The following is a 24,517-nucleotide window of genomic DNA, read 5'->3' as shown; positions in this document are numbered from 1 at the left end:
CTCGGCGGCGGCGGCGGCGGCGTAGGCTCCTTCTCAGGACCTGGCGAGCCCTGGCCTAAGCGGCGGCCCCTCAAAACCTCTGCACAGCGCCCCGAGCCGGGCCCTTCCTCTCCTCGCCCCGCCTGGGGAGCCCGGCGCCGGCGCTGGGAATCCCCGTGCGGTCAGTGGCGTTTCCGCTCGGGCAGCGGTCGTCCCCTGGGGCCGCCGCCGCCGCTGCCGCCGCCGCCACCGCCACCGCCACCAGCCTAGGGCCGCCTGCGGAAGCCGAGCGGGCGCCGGGGCCCTGGTCTCCGCCGGGTCCCAGGGGCGGCCGCTGCCGGTCTCCTCGAGGCCCAGGGCCCCGAGCTCCGAGCCCTTTGCTCGCTCAGCTGCTGGGGGACTCGGCAGCCTCGCAGCCTGAACCGCTCCTGGTTGTGGGAGCCCTGCGGAGCATGTCAGAGGATAACGCCATGGAGAAAGTCATCAAGGTAATAGGGAAGTGCCACCCTTTTCCACCTTTGTCCTGTGATTCTTCAGCTCTAGCCCCGGAAAATCGAGAGAACTTAGGTCGAGACCTTCCAGCGACTCCAGCCTTCCTGGGGTTCCTTGGACTGCGTTTGACAGCTCCGAGGCGAAGGTTTACCTGAGTGTGTGGGGTGGGCTGTCCATTTCCCTCCAACTTATTTGGTTAAAGTAGTTAGCGCTCAGCTAGAATGAAGGTGAGTAGCATAGAGATAACTGGTTTGAGTGGGATGAAGAGGGCCTTCTATGACCCCACGTTTCCATCGCGCCCCAAGTGCCTCAGCTTTTCAGTGGTGGGCTGCAATCCTTGGAGAGTGGCCTTAACGCACCCTTTCTGATGTGTTCTGATATGTTTGTGCCCTGGGGAATAGATTGTTTCTTCTTGTCTGTCTATGCTTTCTCTTCCTCCTGTTCTCTTCCCTAATTTCCTGGGGATCGGAGTTTATTTAGGAGGAGCTAACAGCACCCGGTGTTCTACAGTGACCCCCAAACGGGGCTGGGAATATAGCTCAGTTGGTAGAGTGTTTTCTTAACATGCATGAGGCCGTGGATTCCATCCCCACATCTGTATAAAGCTGGCGTAGTGCTGCAGGTCTATGATCCCAGCACTCAGGAGGCTCAGAAGTTCTGAATTAGAGCTAGCAAGATGGCTCAGCTGGTAAAAGAGACTTGAGGTCAACCCTGACCACCTAAGTAGGATCCCTGGGACCCATGTCATGGAAGGAGAGAACTGACTCCTGTAATTTGTTCTCTGACATCCGCGGGTGTGCAGGCACACACACACTAAGAAACAATATAAAAAAATAAGCCCAGAGTAATTTTTTTTATTGGTGTTTTTAAAAAATATTTTAAAATTTTATCTGTATGAGCCATCTCTTCAGCTCCCAAAGTCATTCTTGACTACTTAAGGAGTTCGAGGCCAGCCTGAGGCTGTAGATACACTGTCTATAAATAAATTAATTAATAAGTAAACAAATAATCTCTGTGAGGTTTGCCTGCTTCTGCCTCCCATGCGCTGCTTACTTCTTTTTCTCTTAATGGTAATTTTTTTAAGGATCAAGTTAGATATCTGTTACAGCTAAGAAAGTAGAGTTAATGTAAACTAAATATCAAAGCTTAATGTTTGCTGTATTATTTACTTTCCTATAGTGTTTTGTCAACCTAGTGCATTTAAGAACTCCATTTTTTCCTTGAGGAAAAAACATTATTGGTGTTTTGGAGTTATTTTCAAGATACTGCCTATCTGGTGTGCCCATTTATATATATATATTTTGCTGGGTGTGTTGGTCCACGCCTTTATTTCAAGCATTTGAGAGGCTGAGGCAGGCTGTTTTCTGTGAGTTCAAGGCCAGCCTGGTCTACATGGTGAGTTTCAGGCCAGCTGGGGCTACAGGAAGATCCCGTCTCAAAAAGACCCCCCCCCAAATTATACATTCTCAGTTTGTTTGGTTTATGTTATTCTAAAATAGTTGTTTTGACAATTGACAGGGTCTCACTGTGTAACCCTGGAACTTGCTACGTAGACTAGGCTGGGCTTGAACTCAGAGATTCACCTTTCTCCTCTTGAGTGCTGGGACCAAAGGTGTGTGCCGCCATACCTGTTAATTCATTTAAAAATATCTTATTATTTTATGTATTTGAGTATATTGCCTGCATGTATGTAAGTGCACCCGTGTCGTGCAGTGCACAAGGAGGTCAGAAGAGGTGTTGGAGCCCCTGGAAGTGGAGTTACAGACAATTGTTAGCTGCTGTGTAGGGTGCTGGGAATGGAACCCAGGTCCTCTGTGACAACAATCAGTGCTCTTAACTACTGAGCCATCTCTCCAGCACCTGCAGTTTATTTTAAACATATTTTTTTTGTGTCATGGAATTGCCTATTTTTCACACCGTGAGTATAAGAATTTCTCTTTTTTTCTTAATATTGAGCTTCAGAGAACATTTAAGGTCCACCTCAGATACAGATGAAAGTTGTTTACAGACGTACCATCTTGAACAAACTAACTTTTTTTTTTTTCAAGACAGGGTCTCATGCAGCCCAGGTTGGCTTCAAACTCATGATCCTCCTGCTTCAGCCCCCAAGTACTGGGATTACAGGCATTTGCCACTATCCTTGGCTCAATAAACTTTCTGTTAAAATAGTGGAGGAGGCTGGAAGAGGGTGTGTTGGGGGCGAGTATGAGCAAAGTACATAGCCTGGTTGAAAGGGGTGTGTGTGTGTGTGTGTGTGTGTGTTAGTGTGTGTGTGTGTGTGAATTTTTTTGTCTAGTTGAAGTTTTCACACTAGCTAATGTTTGTGTTGCTATCAACAAAGATGTTAGAGATAAATCTCAAGAGGAGGCCAGGAGCTGTAAGAAAAATGGGGTCTGGCTGTACCTCTCTTATCTTCTGCAAAATCAAGTGTCCAAACTCCAGAGTCTGTATGTGTTGAACTTTCTTTGCTCCCTATCAAGTAGAGCATCATCTTAAGTTTAGTGGAGGATTAGGCCTGAAGGTTTGTCTTTATATCCCTACAATTTGAACAACTTGTTAATGATATAGGCCTCTACATGTATTGGACCAGACTTTCTGGAATCTCAGAGAATACGCTTGACTATTGTAGGGGAGAGGCATTTAGTAGTTGCTGTACTCTAAGGGAGTGGGGTCGCGTGTGTGGGGTATATGTGGTGTGGGCGTACGATATGTATGTGTTTGCATGTGTGTAATTTGCTGGGATTGTCAGGCCTCTTGTATACTAGGCAGGTGTTTACCACTCATTTACAGTTCTAGCCCAGTTACTCTTTTTTGTTTTTTTTTTGGTCTTTTTGAGACAGTGTCTCCCTATAGACCCAGCTGGCCTGGAACTAATTCTGTAGACTAAGCTGACCTTGAACTCATAAGATCCGTCTGCCTCAGCCTCCCAAGTGCTGGGATTAAAGACATGCGCCACCACACCTGCTACTGCACTTTTAAATTATTATTATTATTTGCCGCAGAGGTCAGAAAAAGGCATTGGATCCCCTGGAACTGGAGTTAAGGGTGGTTTGTAGCTGCCATGTGGGTGCTGGGAATCAAACCCAGGTCCTCTGCAAGAGCAGTCAGTGCTCTTAACCACTGAGCCATCTTTTCAGCCCCAAAATATTTTATTATTTTTACTTTATGTATGTGAGTGTATTGCCTGCATGTATGTAAGAGCACCCATGTGGTGCATTGCCTGTGAATGTTAGAATAGGGCATTGGATCACCTGGAACTGGAGTTACGGACAGTTGTTAGCCTCCATGCATGTGCTGGGAATCAGGTCCTCTGCAAGAGGAGACAATGCTCTTAACCACTGAGCCATCTCTCCAGCCCCCCAGTTTCTGCATTTTGAAATACTCTTTTCCCCCACACCCTCCAAAAATTATTGGTTGTCTACTCAAATAGACCCTATAAATGGACTAAATAATTTCAGCTTATTCTGAAATCTCTTGTTATTAGAAGGTAGTGATAATGTAGACAGAATGTGTAATTATAAAGAACTGCAGATTCTTATAGGAGGTGTGATGTTGAGCCATATGTGCCCTACCTCTGCTAATTCAGCCTTTTAATAGGGGACTCATTCTCTACCCTACTCTTTTTTTAATAGGAAACCTCCATTTTAGAAGAATACAATATCAATTGGACTCAGAAGCTGGGAGCTGGAATTAGTGGTCCAGTTAGGTAAGAGATCCATAGGAGAACTGTGACACACTGCGTTGAGAAGGCCACTTAAAATGGGCGTGAATTGGAAGCATCAGATGTGCTTTGAGAACAAACCTCAGTTTAAAAAGTAGAATTTTTTTTGTTTGGGTTTGCATTTGTATTTTTGTAACGGTTTTGTGCATGCCAAGAACACACTGTAGCTGTGAGCTATAGCAGAGGGCTTTTTAAATTTTAAACTTTTGTGTGTGTGCACGCGCATAAACCAAAGGATAGTTTTCAGGAATTAATTCTCCCCTTCCTTCCTCTAGACCCAGGGTTTGAACTCAGGTCATCAGGTTTAGTAGCAAGTACCTTTTTTTGTGTGTGTGTCTCTGAGACAGGGTCTCCCTGTAGCCTGCCCCTGCCTCCCCAGTGCTGGGATTAAAGATGTGCGCTACTATGCCCGGCCCAGTAGCAAGTACCTTTGACCTTCTGAGCCATCTCACAAGCCCCTGGTAGAAGCTGTTTTGTTTTGTTCTTTAAAAATATTTTGTTATTTTATGTGTATGAGTGTACTGCCTGCATGTATATAAGTACACCCAGGTAGCAGCGGAGGTCAGAAGACACCCCTGGATTCCCCTGGAATTGGAGTTGTTAGCTGCCACGTGGCTGCTGGGCATCAAACCCACATTGTCCTCCACAAGAGCAGCCAGTGCTCTTAACCACTGAGCCATCTCTCCAGCTTTTTTTTTTTTTTTTTTTCTTTTTTGGTCTTTTTGAGACGGTCTCCCTGTAGCTCCGGGTGCCTGGAACTCACTCTGTAGACCAGGCTGGCCTCACTCACAGTGGATCTGCCCGCCTCTGCCTCCCAAGTGCTGGGATTAAAGGCATGTGCCACCACGCCCAGCCAGCCATTTTTTTTGGGGGGGGGGATATTTTTGAGACAGCGTCTCTCTATAGCCCCCAGCTAGCCTGGAACTCACTGTGTAGACTGGGCTGGCCTTGATCTCACAGAGATCTGCCTGCTTCTGCCTCCCCAAGTGCTGGAATTAAAGGTATGCTCCACCATGCCTGATTTTTTTTCTTTTCTTTTTTTTTGGTCTTTTTTGAGACAGGGTCTCTCTGTAGCTCTAGCTGGCGTGGAACTTGCTGTGTAGACTAGGCTGGCCTCAAACTCACAAAGATCCGCCTGTCTCTGCCTCCCAAGTGCTGAGATTAAAGGTGTGTGCCACCATGCCCAGCACTTTTTTTTTTTTAAATTAAAGGTTTATTTTTATTTTGTGTATTGTGTAGGAGTGGTCTGTATATATGTATGTGTACCATGTATGTGCCTGTGGAGGTAGAGTCCCTGGAACTGGAGTTATAGACAGTTTTGAGTTGCAAATTGGGTGCTGAAAATCAAATGAGTCCTCTGCAAGAGCTGCAAGTGTAAATGCTCTTTAACACCAAGCCATCTTTCCAGTCCACTTAGTAGATTTTTTTTTTTTTTTTTTGTCTTAATGAAACAGGGTCTCCCTGTTGCCCCAACTGGCCTGGAACTCACTATGTAGATCAGGCTGCAGGCTAGACTTGAGCTCACTCACAGAGATCCACCTGGCTCTGCCTTCCAGGTACTGGGATTAATGGCATGTGCCACCACGTCCAGCTTTAGTAAAGATTTTTTTTTTTTTTTTTTTTTTTTAAATTTTGTGTTTATGAGTGTATTGCTTGCATGTATATCAGTGCACCCGTGTCGAGCAATGCTGCAGAGGTCAGAAGAGGGCTTTGGATTCCCCTGGAACTGGAGTTAAGGATGGTTTGTAGCCACCATGTGGGTGCTGGGAATAGAACCCGAGTCCTCTGCAAGAGCAGTCAGTGCTCTTAACCGCTCATCCATCTCTCCAGTCCCTAGTAAAGGTTTTTATGTTAGATTTTTATATCTAGAAATGTAGGTAAGTAGTCAGGCCACATGGTCTGTAGTATGGAATCATTAAGATGTCTAGACTATTAGGGCCAGTGAGCTGGCTCAGTGGATAAAGGCACTTGCTGCCAAGCTTGATGACCTGAGTCAATCCTTGGACTCAACATGGTGGAAGGAGAGATCTGTCTTCCTCAGGTTGTCCTCTGACCTCCACAGATGCATCCACATATACACAAAATAAAAATGTTTTTAAAAGACTGTGGGCCACCTTGAAAGTCATTTGTAATCAGCAGAGACCATTCTTCATTGGCTTGTGGTGGTACATTGATGTCACTTGGCTCAGGCTAAGCACTGAATGTGGGTAAATGGGGAGAAGAGTAAGAGGCTTCTCTGCCTCTTGACCTGGTGATGAGCAGGGGGATCAGTTGTTTTTTATTTAGTTTATTTTTGTTTGTTTGAGGCAGGGTCTCATATAGCCCTGGGTAGCCTGGTACTTGCTATGCGGATCACAAATATAACCATAATTCCTCCCTCAAAATCTAGAGTTTGTGTGAAGAAATCTACTCAAGAACGGTTTGCACTGAAAATTCTTCTTGATCGTCCAAAAGCTAGAAATGAGGTACAGTTTTTTATTTGACTTGGTTAAAATATCCTTATCTATATATTTTATGGGTATGTGTGGGTGTCTAGTCCTCTGGAGCTGAAGTTACAGGTGGTTGTAAGCCTCCTATCCTGGCTGCTGGGAACCAAACTCAGGTCCTCTGCAAGAGTAGCCAATGCTCTTAACCAGCCCTTCCTTAAAAGTACCTAGGAATTGTGTTTGTACATAAGGCAGCTTCCTAGAGAATATAGAGCTGCATAAAGAATCTCATGCCCAGACTTCTCTTCCTTGTTTGCATTATCATTATCCAATGGTCCTATCTCAATTACAGGCTAGTGTATAGTCTTGTTTCTTTTCTGTTACCTCACATTTTTTCTTTACGTGCTTGAGCAATACCTGAAGTAAAATGAATTATTTGTCCAGTTTTTCATTTACTAGTTGATAGGATGTAGAAAGTAAATTTGTTGGTGTTTTACTTGTGGCAAGAACACTCTAAGGACATTATCTGGATATAAAAACTCTGGCTGTTTTGTGTCATTCCTGGTACTACAGTTTTTTTACTGAAGTAGGCTTAACCCCTCAACCTAGTGTGGTCAGTTTTTGACAGGAAGTTGGGGGTGGTATTGACTTTGCCTTTGCATACAAACATTTTCTCTGCTCTCTTTAAGGTACGTCTGCACATGATGTGTGCCACACATCCCAATATAGTTCAGATTATTGAAGTCTTTGCTAACAGTGTACAGTTTCCTCACGAGTCCAGCCCCAGGTAAGAATGCACGAGGTCGCTATCACAGCCCATGTGTAGGCCAAAGGTAGCAGAATCGTCCTCTCTTTTAAGTCTTCCCCCCCCCCCTTTGTGTTTTGGAAACTTTCAAACATTTATAAAAGCAGACAGAATTATGAAATGAATCCCTGAGTTCTCATCACTGAATCTCAGCTGTCTGTGGGAAATCTTGTTTCATCTGCTGTTCTCCTGCCCCCTTATTTTGCTTATTTTCTCTTTTTAAAAAATCATTTAAGAGTTAGGGATATAGGCCAATGGTAGAGTGCTTGCCTAAAAGAGTTTCCAGTTTAGTTCAAAAGAAAACATTAAAGAGCCAGGTGCAGTAGTGCCTGCCTGTAATCCTAGCGCTAGGGAAGCCGAGGCAGAAGGATCAAGTTCCAGACCAGCCAGGGTTACATAACAAGACCATGTCTCAAGTAAGTAAGTAAAAATTGGAATTTAAGCCTGGTGTGGTGGTATGTATCTTTAATCCCAGCATTCTAGAGGCAGAGGCAGTCAGATCTGTGTGAGATCAAGGCCAGCCTGGTCTACATAGTTCCAGGCCAGCTGGGGCTACAGAGAGATCCCATCTCAAAGACAAAAAACAAAAAACCAAACAAACAAAAAAGAAATTAAAATAGATTCTATTTCATATTGGTGAAAAGGGCATAAATGTTATCCTAGGCAAAATCTTAGAGGTTGATCCAGCAAAATGCCCTGTTGCTTAATCTGGCTTTCCTTTTTTTTTTTTTTTTTTTTGGCCTTTTTGAGACAGGGTCTCCCTGTAGCCCCAGCTGGCCTGGATTCGCTCTGGAGACCAGGCTGTCCGTGAACTCACAGAGATCCACCTGCCTCTGCCTCCCGAGTATTGGGATTAAAGGTTTGTACCACCACGCCTGGCCCCTGGCTTTCCTTTCGAAGGAAGAAATTAATATTATTCTTTTAGCTCCTAAATGTTGGGCAAGTACCTTAAGTGAGAGACTGAGATGTAAATCTCTCATCATTGCAGTGTGATAGGCATCAAGGAGCCATAGTATTCGAACCTTACAAAAGAAGGGAGCTACTGGAATTGCAATCTGGGAGGCCATGGAAAGGCTAGCTCTGGAAAGTAGGTATTGTACAGGCTGAGAAGGAGAATGAATTTAACAGACCAGTGGGAAATTGAATGATTATTTTTACAACTCTGCTCTGTTGGTGAAAGCATTTGGATGGAAGTTAGAAGAAGCATTTATATGAAAGAATAGTAACCAAAATTCATGGGTTTTTCTTTAGTTTTATTTATTTATTTATTTTTTTAATTTTGAGTCTGAGAGTTTTTGCTCTTTTTCAGTGGCTATCTTACCCTGGACTTAGGAAGTGGTTATACACTTTGTAGATGAGTTTGCTTTAGGTCAGTTTTTTTTTTAATGTTTCAAGGTTTGTTTTTGTTTTGTTTTTTTGTTTGTTTTGGGTTTTTTTTTAACTTAACAAAATCAAATGCTTTCAAACAGGGCTCGACTCTTAATTGTAATGGAGATGATGGAAGGGGGAGAGCTATTTCACAGAATCAGCCAGCACCGGCACTTTACAGAGAAGCAAGCCAGCCAAGTAACAAAGCAGGCAAGTTAACCCCGGGTACCAATCAAACTGCCAACTATGTTGGTTAACCAGTATAATTTCATTAGGGGGAATAAAAGAAAGCTTAAAGAAAAGCTCTATTTGACTTCTCATTGCCTGCTTTGTTATATAATCAGAAAGGATGTCTTAACAGGAGAAATGTGACCCTTCTTTTGGGGGGAGGCCTGTGTTCTTAATTGATTGCCAACTGTTTCCTAAGGGTTATTGTGAGACTTTAATATACTGAGAGAATCTCTGTGGATAGCTTTAAGAGGTAACTTTCAAGCACTGTTCCTGGACTTTGAGGTGAAATGCTGTTGATACCATCTGAAAGAGCATAGACTACAAGAGGATGTTTGAAGGCATCTGCATTTTAAGATGTTTTCTGCATGAACTATCTTGTCATTTCTGCAGATTCTAATATTCTCAGATCTTTGTAAGCATGAATTATTCCTAGTTCTATCATATTTTGTTGTTGTAGAAATGATTTATGACCCATTCAGTACTAGAACTCTGACCTGTGCTGGCCACTTAATAGAGGTGAGAAGCTAAACCATAAGGCCTATCTTCAGACCCAGCAAGCAGGAAGCACAGCCCAGCTAGGTTTTTAAAAAGCTATTCTAAGGCTGGGCGTGGTGGCGCACGCCTTTAATCCCAGCACCCAGGAGGCAGAGGCAGGTGGATCTCTGTGAGTTCAAGGCCTGCCTCGTCTACATAGTGAGTTCTAGTACAGCTAGGGCTACAGGGAGACCCTGTCTCAAAAAGACCAAAAAAAAAAGGCTGTTCTAAATTTTACATGATAATTTTTTTCAAGCATTTTTGGGTGCCTCCTTTCCAGTTGACTAGGGAACAGCCAATACTTGGAATGCTGAGAAGTTTTCATACTGAGAGTTAAGGAGCTATAAAATATGTTGTATTTAATTTTTTAAATTATACTTTTCAAATACTAAGATCCAAGGATGAGATCTGATAATCTGTAAAACAAAAACTATAAAAGCACCCACACAGGCAACACTGTCAACAATTAAGGTGAACAAATTGCAGTTAAAAGATTCCAACAAGCTAGTTTGAAGGTGGAGCATGCCTTCATCTCCTAGAGTATAGTTGTCACTGAGTGGGTCTTCCTGCTGCTGCCCAGGTGGGGAAGCCTGTGCCTACTGAGGGCTCCTGCCTTAGGGTTCTCCCTACAGTACTGGTCACCACTGATGAATGCAAAGGACCACTTTGTTTTTCCTATAGGAAGTTTATTCTGATAAAAATGTTTGGAAGTCATTTTTGTTTAACAAAATGTAGGTTGTGGTTAAACTAAGTTTAATTTATTTCTCTTACCAAATCTTAATTTCTGTTTTGAAATTGAAACTGACCATAGTTGTAATTAACTTAAAAAAGATTTGTTTTTAACATCCTGAGTTCTCCACACTAGGAGTATTAAAGATTGTTCTTTTCTAAGAAGGGGTTCCGTTGTGTCCTTTTTCAGATTGCTTTGGCTCTCCAGCACTGTCACTTGTTAAACATTGCACACAGAGACCTCAAGCCTGAAAATCTGCTTTTCAAGGATAACTCTTTGGTAAGAAAACTTGCTTTCCTTCATTTTATTGCTGCCACTTTTTGGGTGAAAAAAAAAAAAAAGATGATCTTGTGTATCCCTGGTTAGCCTTGAACTCACTCTGTAGTCAAGGTTGACCTTGAATTCCTGATCTTAGCTCCCTGCACCTCATTGCTAGGATTATAGGTTTGTTACCACCACATACAATTTATGTTGTGCTGGGGATCAAATGCAGGGCTTTGTGCTCTAGCAAGCACACTACCAACTGAACAGCTCTCTTGTTTTTTTTTTTTTTTGAGAAAGTCTTGAGATAGCCCAGACTGCCCTGGAGCCCACCTATATAGATTAAGTTGACCTAAAACTTGAAATACTTCTGCTTCTGCTTCCTGAGTGCTGGCTGGTATGTGTCACCATGCTGGACTAGTACTATCTTTCTTAATGTAACTCAGGAATTTCTGCGCTGTGCCTTACATGCACTGAATCCCTGTTGAAGTAGTTTTAGGCCAAAGTGCTTCTAACTCCTTTTTTCTATTTGTTTACTTATTAGAGGGTCAGACATTTTACCATATCCATGGCGTTGATAATTTTGCATGATACCAATACATTTGTAGAACTTACGATTTCGGATGTTATTTGGAAGGTCTTTGGGAAGAGGCAAGAATCCATATACTCTTTTAAAAAATATTGTATTTATTATTTCTATTTAATGCATATGATTGTATTGCCTGCATGTGTGTTGTAAGTGCACCCATGTCGTGCAAAGATTGTGGAGGCCAGAAGAGGGCGTTGGATCCCTTGGAACTGGAGTTACAGACAGTTGTTAGCTGCCATGTGGATGCTGGGAATCCAACATCAAATGTTCTTAACTGCTGAGCCATCTTTCCCGCTCCCCATATTCTCTTAAATTACCTTGAAATTTATTTGCTGTTAACCCTGATAAGGTGTGTTTTTCCCTTTATTGCTGTCCCTGCTCCATATCCTATCAGTCAGTTGCTCTAGTTGTCATGAAGCTTATGTGTAATGTTCAGAGTGAAGCAGTACTCTGGATTGCTGTAAGGCCATGTGATAGAGGGAGGGCCGGTAGGCTAAGACTTTGATTTTACGGAGTGTGTTCACAAGTTAGAAAGCAAGGCTTTGTGAATAGAAATCCCTTCTATGTTGCTTGGAACAGTTCCTTAGTAGGAATCAAAACTGTTTCCAGATTTTCAGACATTCTTTTTTTGTTGTTATTTGAGACTGGGTTTCACTTTGTAGCCCAAGCTGGCCTGGAACTCACAGAGATCCACCTGCCTATGCCTCCCAAGTGCTGGGACTAAAGGTGTGCGCTACTACACCCGGCTTTTTTTGAGACAAGGTCTTACCCTGGAGGCCAGGTTGGCCTTAAACTCATGGTGATCTCTTGCTTCAGTCTCCAGAGTGCTGGGATTACAGGTATAATCCATTACACCTTGCTTCTGTTTAGTGTTTACTGACCACCTTGGAGTAGTGACCAATTTATTTATTTATTTTTTTTCAGGATGCTCCAGTGAAGTTATGTGACTTTGGATTTGCTAAAGTTGACCAAGGTGATTTGATGACACCCCAATTTACCCCATATTATGTAGCACCTCAGGTAAGCATGTGATGTTTCTTCCTTAAGATGTATTTCCAAACTGCTTGTAGACTCTCGTTCCTTTTATTATTATTAGTTTTATTTTTTGGTCTTTTTGAGACAGGGTCTCCCTGTAGCCCCAGCTGTCCTGGAACTCACTGTGTAGACCAGGCTGGCCTTGAACTCACAGAGATCCACCTGCCTCTGCTTCCTGAGTGCTGGGATTAAAGGCGTGTGTAACCACGCCCGGCCTATTTTTATTTTTTTATGTGTATGAATGTAATGTCTGCATGTAGGTAGGTGCACCTGTGTCATGCATCATTGGCCACCAGGCTTGATGACCTGAGTTTGAACTTGGGCCCTACATGGAAGAAGGCAAGGACCAGTTCTGAAAGCATAATGGTACATAATCTTTTGCAGTATCTTTGCCTAGTTTGAGTTATTGTATAGTACTGGTAAATGAAAACAAAAGTCTGCTTTCCTTTGTGAGATTTTGTTTAAAAAAAAAAATCAGTAACCATGCTCTTCTCCTTGACTTATAGTGGGGATATGTCCTACTAACCCATCAAAAATTCAAAGTATTATAATTTGAAAATGTATTTAATACACTAGCTGCTGAACACCATAGTTTAATAACACAGAATACTATAGAATACCAATTATTAATCATTGTCACTACATAACATCCAATTTAAAACATCATTTGTAGAACAGTAACCATGCTCTTCTCCTTGACTTATAGTGGGGATATGTCCTACTAACCCATCAAAAATTCAAAGTATTATAATTTGAAAATGTATTTAATACACTAGCTGCTGAACACCATAGTTTAATAACACAGAATACTATAGAATACCAATTATTAATCATTGTCACTACATAACATCCAATTTAAAACATCATTTGTAGAATTTATCATTTTTTTATGTTTTTTTTTTTTTTTTTTTTGTTTTTTTTTGGCCAAAGTCTCCTTTTTTTTTTTTTTTTTGGTCTTTTTTGAGACAGAGTCTCCCTGTAGCCCCACCTGCCCCAGAACTTGCTGTGTAGATTAACCTGGCCTCAATAACACAAAGATCCACCTGCCTCTACCTCCTTAGCTCCTGAGTGTGGGAATTAAAGGGGTTTGCTATATGCCTGGCACTTGTATTATTTTTTTGTAGATAACCAAAACTATAGGGAGCAAAACCACAAAAGGCAGGGGACTGCATTATATTGTTCAGTTCTTTCTTCCTCTTCCTCCTCTTCTTTTTTTTTTGAGACAAAGGTCTTACTTTGTAGCATAAGCTGACTTTAGACTCTTGATCCTCCTGCCTTTCCTTGCCACGTGCTGGGATTTTAGGTATGTACTACCATGCTCAGCTAAAATATACCTTAGAGGCTAGGGAAATGGCTCAGTTGGTAAAATGCTTGCCTCACAAGTACAAATACACATTTAAAATCTGGGTATGTAAAAGACTGTTGCAGTAGCATGTACCTGTAATCCCAGTACTGGGACGGCAGAGACAGGAGGGAGAATCCCTGGAACTCACTGGCCATCTGCTGAATCAGTGAGCTTCAGGTTCTTTGAGAGTCTGTCTCAGAAAATAAGGTGGACAGTGATTAAGGAAAGCACCCAGTACTGACCCCTGGCTTCCAATATGTATGGGTACCTGGGACCCTCCCCTGTAACATAGGAACACACACACATGAACACACAAATATATACTCATTTTTTTGTTTTGTTTAGTGACAGGTTTCATGTATCCTGGGCTGGTGTCAAACTAACTGTGTAGCTGAGGATGATCTTTAACTCCTTGTCTTCTTGATCTCCTACTTCTGCCTCTTAAATGTTGGTATTACAAGATGTGAGCCACTGTGCTTGGCTTAAGAAAAAAAAAATGTATGTATAGCTGAAGATCAGTATTTTCATGTGGGTATATTTTTATATGTTTTTAGGTTTTACATTTAGTTTATATGATTCATGTGGGTATATTTTTTCATAATGTATTAGCTGTAGATCCAAGTTTAGTTTTCAATTTAATTAATTAATTATTTATTTATTTTTGTCTTTTTGAGACAGGGTCTCCCTGTAGTCCCAGCTGACCTGAACTCACTATGTAGACCAGGCTGGCCTTGAACTCACAAAGATCCACCTGCCTCTGCCTTCCAAGTGCTGGGATTAAAGGTGTGTGCTACCAAGCCCAGCTTTATTAATTATTTTTATTTTATGTATATGAGTGTATTGCCTGCATGTATGTGAGTACACCCATGTTAAGAACAGTCAGTGCTCTAACCACGGAGCCACCTCTCTAGCCCCAATTTACTTTATTCTTACAAAAAACTGTGGGGCAGTCAAAGGTGGAGCCAGGGTCCTCTGCGTAGAGATTCTGATGTGGGGGCTAGAGAGAGACAGCTTAGTGGTTAAGAGTCACTAGAGTTCAGTTCCCAACACACACATTCCAGTGGCTCACAACTGCCTTCAACTCTAGATCCAGAGGCTCCAACACCCTCTTCTGGCCTCCTTGAACATCTGCATGCATGTGCACATGCATATACGTACATAAATTAAATCTTAAAAGAGATTCTGAGGTGGGTTTTTACAAGATAGTCAAGGAGTATCTGTTAGGTAAGACAGCAAGTAAGTCTTGCAGAAGTCCTGAAAGTAGTCTTGTTAAAGCTCCCTAGAGAGCCAGTATAGCGACTGTGTGAGGTGTCATACTTGTTGGTGTCTGCCAGCAGCAACAGCACCATGGGTGTCATGCTAAGGCAGTACCAGTGGATCTGAGTATGGTGATGAAGTATACGCACACAGCCTCAGCATTCTGCCACCTTTCAGAGAACAGTGTGAAGTTTGTCAGGTATTTCCTCCTCAGCCCGTATCTCTATGCATTGGTATGATGGATATTTTGTAATGATATTACTACAGATGGCAGTGGGTACCCTCTTTGGATCATTTATCTGTGTGAACTATTATTATTATAGTCTCTGGTAGTGACATTCCTTGTCTGTCTGGCCAGTGTGGGTCTGTTTTTTGCATAGGCAATAAAGGACATTCTCAGGAAAAAGCCAGTGGTCACAAACTTCTTGATGGGTAGAAAGAAAAAACATCTCTTCTCTTCTTTGGGGATAAAGATAAAAAGACTTCATCTTCATGTGCTTGACCTGGGCATCTCCTTGACCTACTGATAAATTACTAGTTATAAGAAGAAAAATGTTTGAAAGTGTTGTGTTGATGTGGAATTATTTTTGGATTGTTGATTGTCAGTTCATCTTCAGCCTTCCAGTAGTCTGTCCCAAGCTGTGGAATGCTGGTGGGGTGATTTGCACTAAACTGTCCTTTTTGATCTTAATAGGTACTGGAGGCTCAGAGAAGGCATCAGAAGGAGAAGTCTGGTATCATACCTACCTCGCCAACACCCTATACTTACAACAAGGTAGGGACAAGGTATTTAGCTTTACCCTGTGGACACAGATAGTCAGCCCCTCTTCTATGAGGTGTTTATGAGAGTAGAAGCATCTAGAGTATAGGAAATTACTTGGAGTTTAAGATTCTAATTTGAGGCGCATGCCTTTAGTCTCAACATTCTGGGATGCAGAGGCAGGAAGATCTCTATGAGTTGGAGGCCAGCCTGGCCTACATAGTGAGTTCTAGGCCAGTTGGGGCTGAAGAGAGATGCTGTCTCTAAAAGACCAAAAAAAAAAGGATTCTTATTTGATGGCTATAAACAGATTTCTCACCAATTTAGTTCGCAGTAGGAACCAGGGTCACCTTTTATTTATTTTGCTGTCTATCCAGTCCATTTGAAAACACTGAAGTGACATGATTGCCTTTAATTTATGAGGAAAAAGCCATTTCTGAGATACTGAAGCTCAAGAATACCATGATCATTTATAGTGCCATAATTTCAAATATTAATTCGAAAAAAAAGAAATAAATGAAAAAATAAACTGCTCTAGCTGGGTGTGATGGCACACGCCTTTATTCCCAGCACTTGGGAGGCAGAGGCAGGCAGATCTCTGAGTTCTATGCCAAATAAATAAAAACAAATAAACTGCTCTAATTTGAACAGTATCTTTTTTTTCGGGGGTGGGGGGTGTTGAGACAGGGTCTCCCTGTAGCCCAAGCTGTCCTGGAACTCATTCTGTAGATCAGGCTGGCCTTGAACTCACGGAGATCCTCCTGCCTCTGCCTCTTGAGTGCTGGGATTAAAGGCTTGTGCCACCACGCCTGGCTTTTGTTTTTTTTTGAAACTGTCTCTCTCTAGCTCCAGCTGGCCTGGAACTCACTATGTAGACCAGGCTGACTTTGACCTCACAGAGATCTGCCTGCTTCTGCCTCCCAAAGGCATGTGCAGCCATGCCTGGCCTTGAATAGTGTCTTTAAAATTTCTTTTGATTTATTTGTATTTTATGTATGAGTGTTTTTCCTGAAAGTATGTCTGTGCACCACATGCATGCAGTACCTGCAGAGGCCACAAGAAGGCATCAGAGTCCCTGAAACTGCAGTTACAGTTAGTTGTTAGCTGCCATGTGGATGTTGGGAACCAAACCTGGGTCCCCTGCCAGAACAGCCATTGCTGTTAACCACTGAGCCATTTCTCTGGCCCTGAACAGTATCTTTTTTGCACATGGCAAGTGCTTGGTTACTTGGTACTGTCTGTAGCTATAGCCCCATATCAAGGATCTCTGTGCTGACACTCAAGAGGTTGTAGCTTCTGAACACAGATCCTAGAATTGCTGAGTAGATTAGAAAAATATAGGTTCCTTGGGCACTTGAAGGTAGCCATGAATGACAGAGCTAAGGCTGTTGAAAAGTCTGGGGCACCTGGTCTGGTACCACTCTTCAGTTGTGTGACAGTTTATGTTACTTAGTTATACTTATGACTCTGTAATATCTATCAGTTGTGCCAAAGGAATTCTTTAGACCTTCAGTACCTCTCCCTGATTTTGTTATACTACTTTGAGCCTTTTCCAAAATGGTTTCTGCTGTGTGATAGTGCCAGCCTACATGTGCCTTACCTGCTTTTTTCTGCACTCTCATGCCTGGGTTGACACAGTACATATTTCATATCCAGCTGGTTTTTATCTACTGTTTTTCTAGCTGTGGGCTAGATAGCTTTAGCTGTCAACTTGATAGCTAAATCCCTGGGAAGAGGGAACCTCAATTGGAAAATTCCTTCTTTTGAATTGGCCTGTGAAACATTTTCTTGACTGTTGAGTGATGTGGGAGGGCCCAGTCCATTGTAGGTTGTGCTACCCCTGGACAGGTGTCCTGTGTTGTATAAGAAAGCAGGCCAAAGGAGCAAGCCAGTAAACATTGTTACTCCATGGTCTGTGCTTGAATCCTGCCCTGGCTTCCCATGATGATGAATTGTGCCCTTTCCTCCCCAAGTTGGTTTTATTCAGAGTGTTTTTGTCACAGCAATAGAAAATAACTAGAACACACTGGAAAGAAAGTATCCTGCCTTTGTATCTAGGAATCAGCAGCTTAGGCCTCAGCTATAAGAATAAAAGCCAGGACTGGAGAGATGGCTCAGTAGTTAAGAGCAATGGCTGTAGTTGCAGAGGACCTGTGTTTGGTTCCCAGCACCCACATGACAACTAACAGCTGTCTGTAACCCCAGTTCTAGGGGTCCAATGCTCTCTTCTAACCTCTGCAGGCATTGCACGACACTTACACGTGTGCAGGCAATATACTTGTACACATAAAAAAAACCAAAAGCAACTATTTTACCTCAGACTGGCTTCATGATAACATGCATATATACAGTTTGGGTGGCATTGCAAAATATGAAGAGGTAGCCAGGCTTGGTGGCACACGCCTCTAATCCCAATATTTGGGAGGCAGAGGCAGGCGGATCTCTGAATTCAAGGCCAGCCTGGTCTACATAGTGAGTTCCAAGACAGCTGGGGCTACAGGGAGACCCTGTCTCCAAAAGACAAAAATTAAAAAAAAAGAAAAAAAAATATGGAGAGAAAGCTTTAGGTCAAGACCTAAGATGTTCTCAACTGTTCTAATCCTTGTGAGGACTTCTTGGAGATTTCAGCCTGTGTCAGGGATACATCTGGGCCTTGGCTCATAGGAGTGATCATTTCCCTTTTTTGCTTTCAGAGCTGTGACTTATGGTCCCTTGGGGTGATTATCTATGTGATGCTGTGTGGATACCCTCCTTTTTACTCCAAACACCACAGTCGGACTATCCCAAAGGATATGCGGAGAAAGATCATGACAGGAAGTTTCGAGTTCCCAGAAGAAGAGTGGAGCCAGATCTCAGAGATGGCCAAAGATGTTGTGAGGAAGTGAGTCACTGGGCTGCTGGATGGGATTGACTTTTCATTCTTTGTGTACTGTTGTAATGTATAGTTGTGGTAGGCTTAGGGCCTACTCTCCAACCTTTCTCTTGCCAGTTGGTTGCTCTGACAAATATTATTAAACTGAGGAGATTAATAAGAATTATGGATAGTGACTAGATAAGAAGGACCTGACACAGACCTTTGGTAGCATGATTAAAGAAAATACACCTAAATTTGAGGTATATTTGCTTTTTTTGTCCACCCTTGTGGAATGCTTAGCTATGAACCTGGACGCAGTTCTGGCAGTCCTACTGTTTGGTCTCCCTTGTTGGTCTGTTTCTTCATCTTTTTGTGATGAAGGTAAGCATTAAAAGGGCAGTGCTTGGCAACTGCCTCAGAGACAGTGCCACTATTTCTCTATATAAGTTACTTCCTTTCAAAAGTGAGCTTGTGCTAGGCATCATGATACATGCCTGTTGTATAAGCATTTGGAAGACTGAGGCAGGTGTAAATGAGCTAGTTGGCTTCATCCATCTTTAATAGCACAGACTCCCTATTTTATTTTCTTAAAAATACTTTATTTTTATTTTATGTGTTGAGTATATTGCCTGAATGTTTGTAAGTGCACCCATGTCATGCAGTGCCTATGGATGTCAGAAGAGGGCATTGGATCACCTGGAACTGAAGTTAGTATGGTTGTTAGCTGCCATGTGGGTATTGGGAAGTAAACCTGGGTCCTCTACAAGAGCAGCTAGTGCTCTTAACTGCTGAGCCATCTTTCCAGCCTCCAGACCTACTGTTTTCTAAAATATGTGAGAAAGAATTTGTTGGGATGATGAGGGCAGTGTTCAAATTCCCTCGTTTTCATATACTGCTTCCATGCTGTCAGCTCAGCTCTGTAACAGACCTCTGTGTCCCCTTAGTGGCTCTCTGCCCCTCCCTCCTGCCCTCCTGTGGCTCCTCTTCCTCCTCCTCCTCCTTTTTTCTGTTTTTTGGTATGTGTGTATATGCATGTTTGGAGGTATGCAAACCTGTGTGTGGAGGTGTGCACAATTGTGTGTAGAGGTTAGAGGTTGGCCTTGGGTATTGTTTCTCAGGCTCTCATCCACTTTTTCTTCTTTTTTTGGAAATAGGGTTTCTCACTGGCCTGGGGCTTGTCAGAGGCTTGGCTGGCCGCCAGTGAATCCTAGGGATCTGCCTGTTTCTTCCTCTCCAGTTTTAAGATTATAAGTACAGGCCACCATTTTTGGTTTTTTGACAGGGATTCTGGGGAGTAAACTCCATTCCTCATGCTTGCATGGCAATCACTTTGTTGACTGAGCCTTCTCCGGGTCCCCTTCTAATCAGACAAATGTGTTTTATCATAAGAAATCAGACTCAAAAGCTGGGTGTGGTGGCTCACACCTGTCATCCTTACATTTGGGAGGTAGAAACAGGATCAGAGTTTTAAGATCATCCTTAACTACATAGTGAGTTTGAAGCCAGCCTGGGCTACATGAGACTGTGTCTTCAAAACCAAAACAAGCATTCAAAGAAAAAAAAAGAGAGGAAGGAAGGGAGGAAGAGAAGACGAGAGTGAAAAAAAAAAAGTCCAGGGAAACTTTTGCTGTGACCCTTTCACATTAGGCACTATTACATTTACTGTGGTTTATCCAAATCTGTTTTTGGAAAATTTCTTATAGAATTTACTTCTTGCCCCTCGAGCAACACTGATTCTTTGACTTTAGGAGTCTTTTATAAATCAATTCTTTAGAAATTTGGAAACTTTTTTTTTTTGTCTTTTTGAGACAGGGTCTCCCTGTAGCCCCAGCTGTCCTGGAACTCACTATGTAGACCAGGCTGGCTTCGAACTCACAAAGATCCACCTGCCTCTGCCTCCCAAGTGCTGGGATTAAAGGTGTGCACCACCATGCTCAGCAGAAATTTGAAACTTTTTATTCAACTTGATTCAGAAGGTAGCACTTAGGCTGTCCCTACTCAGACATTTGGAACAGGAGGATATGTAGTTAGAAAACATGGTGCTGCAGAGAGCCCAGGAACATGCCAAGGTGAGCTAGGTATTGCATTAGCCTAAATGGACAAGAGAGAACAAGTATGACCCAAAAGCACATGGTAAAGAAGGAATGCATCAGGCTTTGAAAAAAGTGCCATCCCATCTCAGAGTTAGTCTTTAACTATTGAATGTCTCTAGAACAGAAAAGTTCAGGTCCTGACATATTATGACATCTAGGAGTTTTCTCATGGGAAACAATGTTTCAAAACTGCATGACCCCTGAATTAATTTTACAGCCATTGTCAGTCAAAAATACTTAAAACCCATTGTCCTAAGAATCTTGATATGAAATTTAAAGGTTGTAGGAACTATAACCATGTAGGATTACCTTGCTGAGACCTACAGCATGGTCTGAAGTATGCTGGATAAAGCCTTTATACCGTTTTTAATGTGCTGTGCAGAACACCTCAAAGTACACCCACAAGTGGTTGGGAACTAGTATCCTGCTCTTGCCCTGAAGCTAGAAGTCCTAGGCCTACAGGAATTGGTAGAGTCAAAAGAAGCCAGGGCTATTTGGAGCCAGACAGACCCAAGAACTTCCTTTGGGGACACCTATGCATGGCAGGTTTGTTGGTGTTTTCTCCACAGGCTCCTAAAGGTCAAACCAGAGGAAAGACTCACCATTGAGGGAGTGTTGGACCATCCCTGGCTCAACTCGACGGAGGCCCTGGATAATGTGCTACCCTCTGCGCAACTGATGATGGATAAGGTTTTGAATGATGCTTACTTTGTTGGCTGAAAAGGCTATGTTGAAGGAAAGTTGAGACTTGACTAAATGAGGGATTAAAGGGAAACAGTGTCAGGCATGCTCTACTTCTCAGAGGAACATCCCTGGCTTCCTGAAAAGTCAGGATTCTAAAATAATTTCTTTCTATTAGACTGGATCAAGGCCTGGTAAATATGGACTAAGGAAACTCTCAAAGCAATATCCTTTATATTTGTGTGCAGGTATGGTGGCACAGAGCAGTCAGTATGAAATACCTTCCCCCATGGTGTTTAAGTGAGGCTGGTTGGGAAGGCAAGGCCAGCACACATAAAACATAATGGGAGCATTGCAAGACATCAGAACTGTGACTGCTGTGGGGATTCAGAAAATGAGAACATCTCTGAATGTGTTCTCTATTACCCAGTAAGGAGGCAGAAGCCCTCACATAAGTAGCCTCTGGGTTCTTTTGCAGTTCCAGCATGAGCTATTATTTATTTGGGTGAAAAAAATTATTTTTTTTGTATTTTAATTGAATTTTTGGAATATTTGTACAATATAGTTTGATAGCATTTCAGTCTGCTCTCCCCCGAACCTCCCCTCACTGCCCCCCACCCAATTTGATGAACTCTTATATAATCTGGCCTATAGATTATGATTTGTGTCCCCCAGTGTCCTTCAGTGTGGATGCATCCACTGGACCCATCATAGGAGTAACTGATGAGCTGTCTGGAAGACTGAACCTTATGGTCATCCACCCCTCTGGCTCTTAAATCTTTCTGCCTCCTCTTTTGCAATGATCCCTAAGCCTTGGGAGGCAGAGGTTTGAAACAGCTGTCCTATTCAGGGATAAGCATTCTGCAGCTTCTTGTTCTCTGCACACTGGCCAGTTGTGGGATCTGTATTAATCATCATCTGCTGCACAAGGAAACTTATCTGGTGAGAGTTAAGAGATGCATTCATTCTAAGTGTAGAGGTTGCATAAATGTGTCACTTCAGTTTAAGTGTCTCATAGATACTTATTCTGTGTGTTTGACCAGCTCTGGAATTCTGTAATAGTCTCCATCTATTGTAAAAAGAAGCTTCTTTGATGAGGGGTGAAAGGTACACTTGTCTGTAGGATGCATATTTAGAATAAAATAAGAAATTACATTGGTCTAGGGATGTGGCAAAAGTAGGTTTTTCTCCAGGATCTATGACCTCTCCAGCCATGTGTGTTTGACTTTGTTTACAGTATTACACATGAGTTCCCTGAGGAACTATCACACTGAGGGGGCCTTAATTCCAGTTTGACAGCTGTTTATTACCCTCAACATAAAAGTGTCACTATTGGGGCTGAAGAGATGGCTCAGTGGTTAAGAACACTGACTGCTCTTGCAGAGGACCCAGGTTTGATTCCCAGCGCCCACATGGCAGCTATGAACTGTTTTTAACTCCAGTTCCAGGGGAATTTGATGCCCTCTTCTGACCTCCACGGCATTGCACAACACGGGTGCATTCGCATGCAGGCAGTACACTCATATACATAAAATAAAAATAAATATTTTTTTTTAAGTGTCACTATTGTAGCAGTATCAACAGTTTGCTGGGCCAGTCAACAACTGTTGTTTAGTAGGAAAGAATACAGAGGCTGTTATTGGGTTCACAGCTGGGCAGAACTGTTGATTGGTTTTCTCCCTTGGCAGCTTGTATAGTGTTCTCTGATATGAGAGATAGTCTTCAGGAAGTATTTTATTTGGGTCTTTTGGAGACAGGGTCTTCCAGCTATTCTGATCCTTATTTTTACTTTATCTGTTTGAATGTATTGCCTGCATGTATGTAATTACCCATATTGTTCAGTGCCCGCAGAGGTCGGAAGAGGGCAAGGGATCCCCTGGAACTGGAGTTATGGATGGTTATTAGTGACCATGTGGGTGCTGGGAATTGAACCCAGGTCCTCTGTAAGAGCAGTATCACACATGAGTTCCCTGAGGAACTATCACACTGAGAGGGCCTTAATTCCAGCTTGACAGCTGTTTATTACCCTCAACATAAAAGTGTCACTATTGGGGCTGGAGAGATGGCTCAGTGGTTAAGAGCACTGACTGCTCTTGCAGAGGACCCAGGTTTGATTCCCAGCACCCACATGGCAGCTATGAACTGTCCTTAACTCCAGTTCCAGGGGAATGAAAGTGCACATGGGTGCACTTACACACATCCAAGCAATACACTCATATACCTAAAATTAAAAATAAATAAAAAAATAATAAAAATAAAATAAGTGCTGCTTCTGCATTAATGTTATTTGCTGTGCTGGTCATTGATGTAGTTTTTAGGTCTTGAAACTAGGGTTAGACTATCGATTAATGTTCTCCCTTACAGATTGCATAGTGCTCTCCAAAGCTATGAGAGCTAGCCTTCAGGGGAGGCAGCTTCCAGGTCATTGCTCCAAGTCCTGTGTCCAAAGTATGTCCTATCTTTAGCAATAGGGTCTTACCATCAAGTTCTGGGAGGCAATCAAGGACTGTGGGAATAGCCCGTGAAATTTTGGGAGTCTCTTGGACTACCCTGGCAAACAACTCAAAGAAAGGTTTCTCCTGTCTGGCACTGTTTCTTGTTATATAGTCTTCAGCTATCCTCACAGACTCACACAGAGATACTGTATGTGTAATTTTTCAGTAGGTTTTTTGGACTAATATTCCCTCTGGTTTTTTATACTAGCTAGGTACTATTTATATTTCCTTTCTCTCCCTGTCTTAGCCTTCCTTCCTGCCCTTCCCTTTCAAAGTATCCTCATTTTCCCCATTTCTCCCTTGATAGTTTTTGTCTGCTATGGTCCTACCTCTCTTTCCTTCTTCCCCTTTATTCCCTTAGTTCTTTGTATAGCCCTCCTTCTCCCTCTCCCCTTTCACTACCCCTTTTTTATACATTTTTCCCTGAGTAACACCTGTCTCCTACAAATGTTCTCTCTCAGGTTCCTTCTTTTCCTTTTACCTCCCTGGTTTCCTTCCATTTTCCTGGTTCCTGCAGTTACATCAGGATATGCACTCACTTATAAGGATTTAGTGCTGGAATCCACAAATGAGGGAGAACATACATCTTTTGTTTTTCTGAGTCTGTGTTATTTCACTTAGTATAACAGTTTCTAGATCTGTCCATTTACCTGAAAATTTCATTATTTCATCTTTCTTTACTGCTGAGTAGAACACCACTGTGTAAATGTACCACATTTTCATTAACTACTCGTCAGTTGAGGGGCACTTAGGTTGCTTACTTCTCTTAGCTCTTGTGAAAAGAGCAGCAACAAACATGGTTGTACAAGTATCTCTGCAATAAGATGAGTCCTTTGGGTATATGCCAAGGAGTGGTATAAC

The 24,517-nt window shown here is 42.5% G+C and overlaps 1 protein-coding gene across 4 annotated transcripts in view; it reads left to right on the top strand.

Annotated features, from left to right (window-relative positions):
* Nucleotides 1-192: 192 nt before the first annotated feature.
* Mapkapk5 (MAPK activated protein kinase 5) overlaps nucleotides 193-24,517 on the top strand; it is a 34,234-nt gene continuing 9,909 nt past the window's right edge. For all 4 annotated transcript variants that reach the window (XM_008847521.3, XM_008847520.3, XM_008847519.3 and 1 more), the window contains exons 1-10: nucleotides 193-467; nucleotides 4,104-4,177; nucleotides 6,582-6,657; nucleotides 7,308-7,405; nucleotides 8,893-9,001; nucleotides 10,476-10,565; nucleotides 12,061-12,156; nucleotides 15,468-15,548; nucleotides 18,227-18,414; nucleotides 21,050-21,170. In XM_008847521.3, the coding sequence (XP_008845743.1) occupies nucleotides 432-467; nucleotides 4,104-4,177; nucleotides 6,582-6,657; nucleotides 7,308-7,405; nucleotides 8,893-9,001; nucleotides 10,476-10,565; nucleotides 12,061-12,156; nucleotides 15,468-15,548; nucleotides 18,227-18,414; nucleotides 21,050-21,170 (969 nt within the window). In that variant the 5' untranslated portion in view covers nucleotides 193-431. The remainder of the gene's footprint in view (nucleotides 468-4,103; nucleotides 4,178-6,581; nucleotides 6,658-7,307; nucleotides 7,406-8,892; nucleotides 9,002-10,475; nucleotides 10,566-12,060; nucleotides 12,157-15,467; nucleotides 15,549-18,226; nucleotides 18,415-21,049; nucleotides 21,171-24,517) is intronic.

This window comes from Nannospalax galili, unplaced genomic scaffold, assembly GCF_000622305.1.
Source record: "Nannospalax galili isolate Female #2095 unplaced genomic scaffold, S.galili_v1.0 scaffold120, whole genome shotgun sequence".
NCBI classification, from domain to species: Eukaryota; Metazoa; Chordata; class Mammalia; order Rodentia; family Spalacidae; genus Nannospalax; species Nannospalax galili.
Note: the sequence above shows the minus strand (reverse complement) of the source record. Positions and strands in the feature narration are given on the sequence as shown.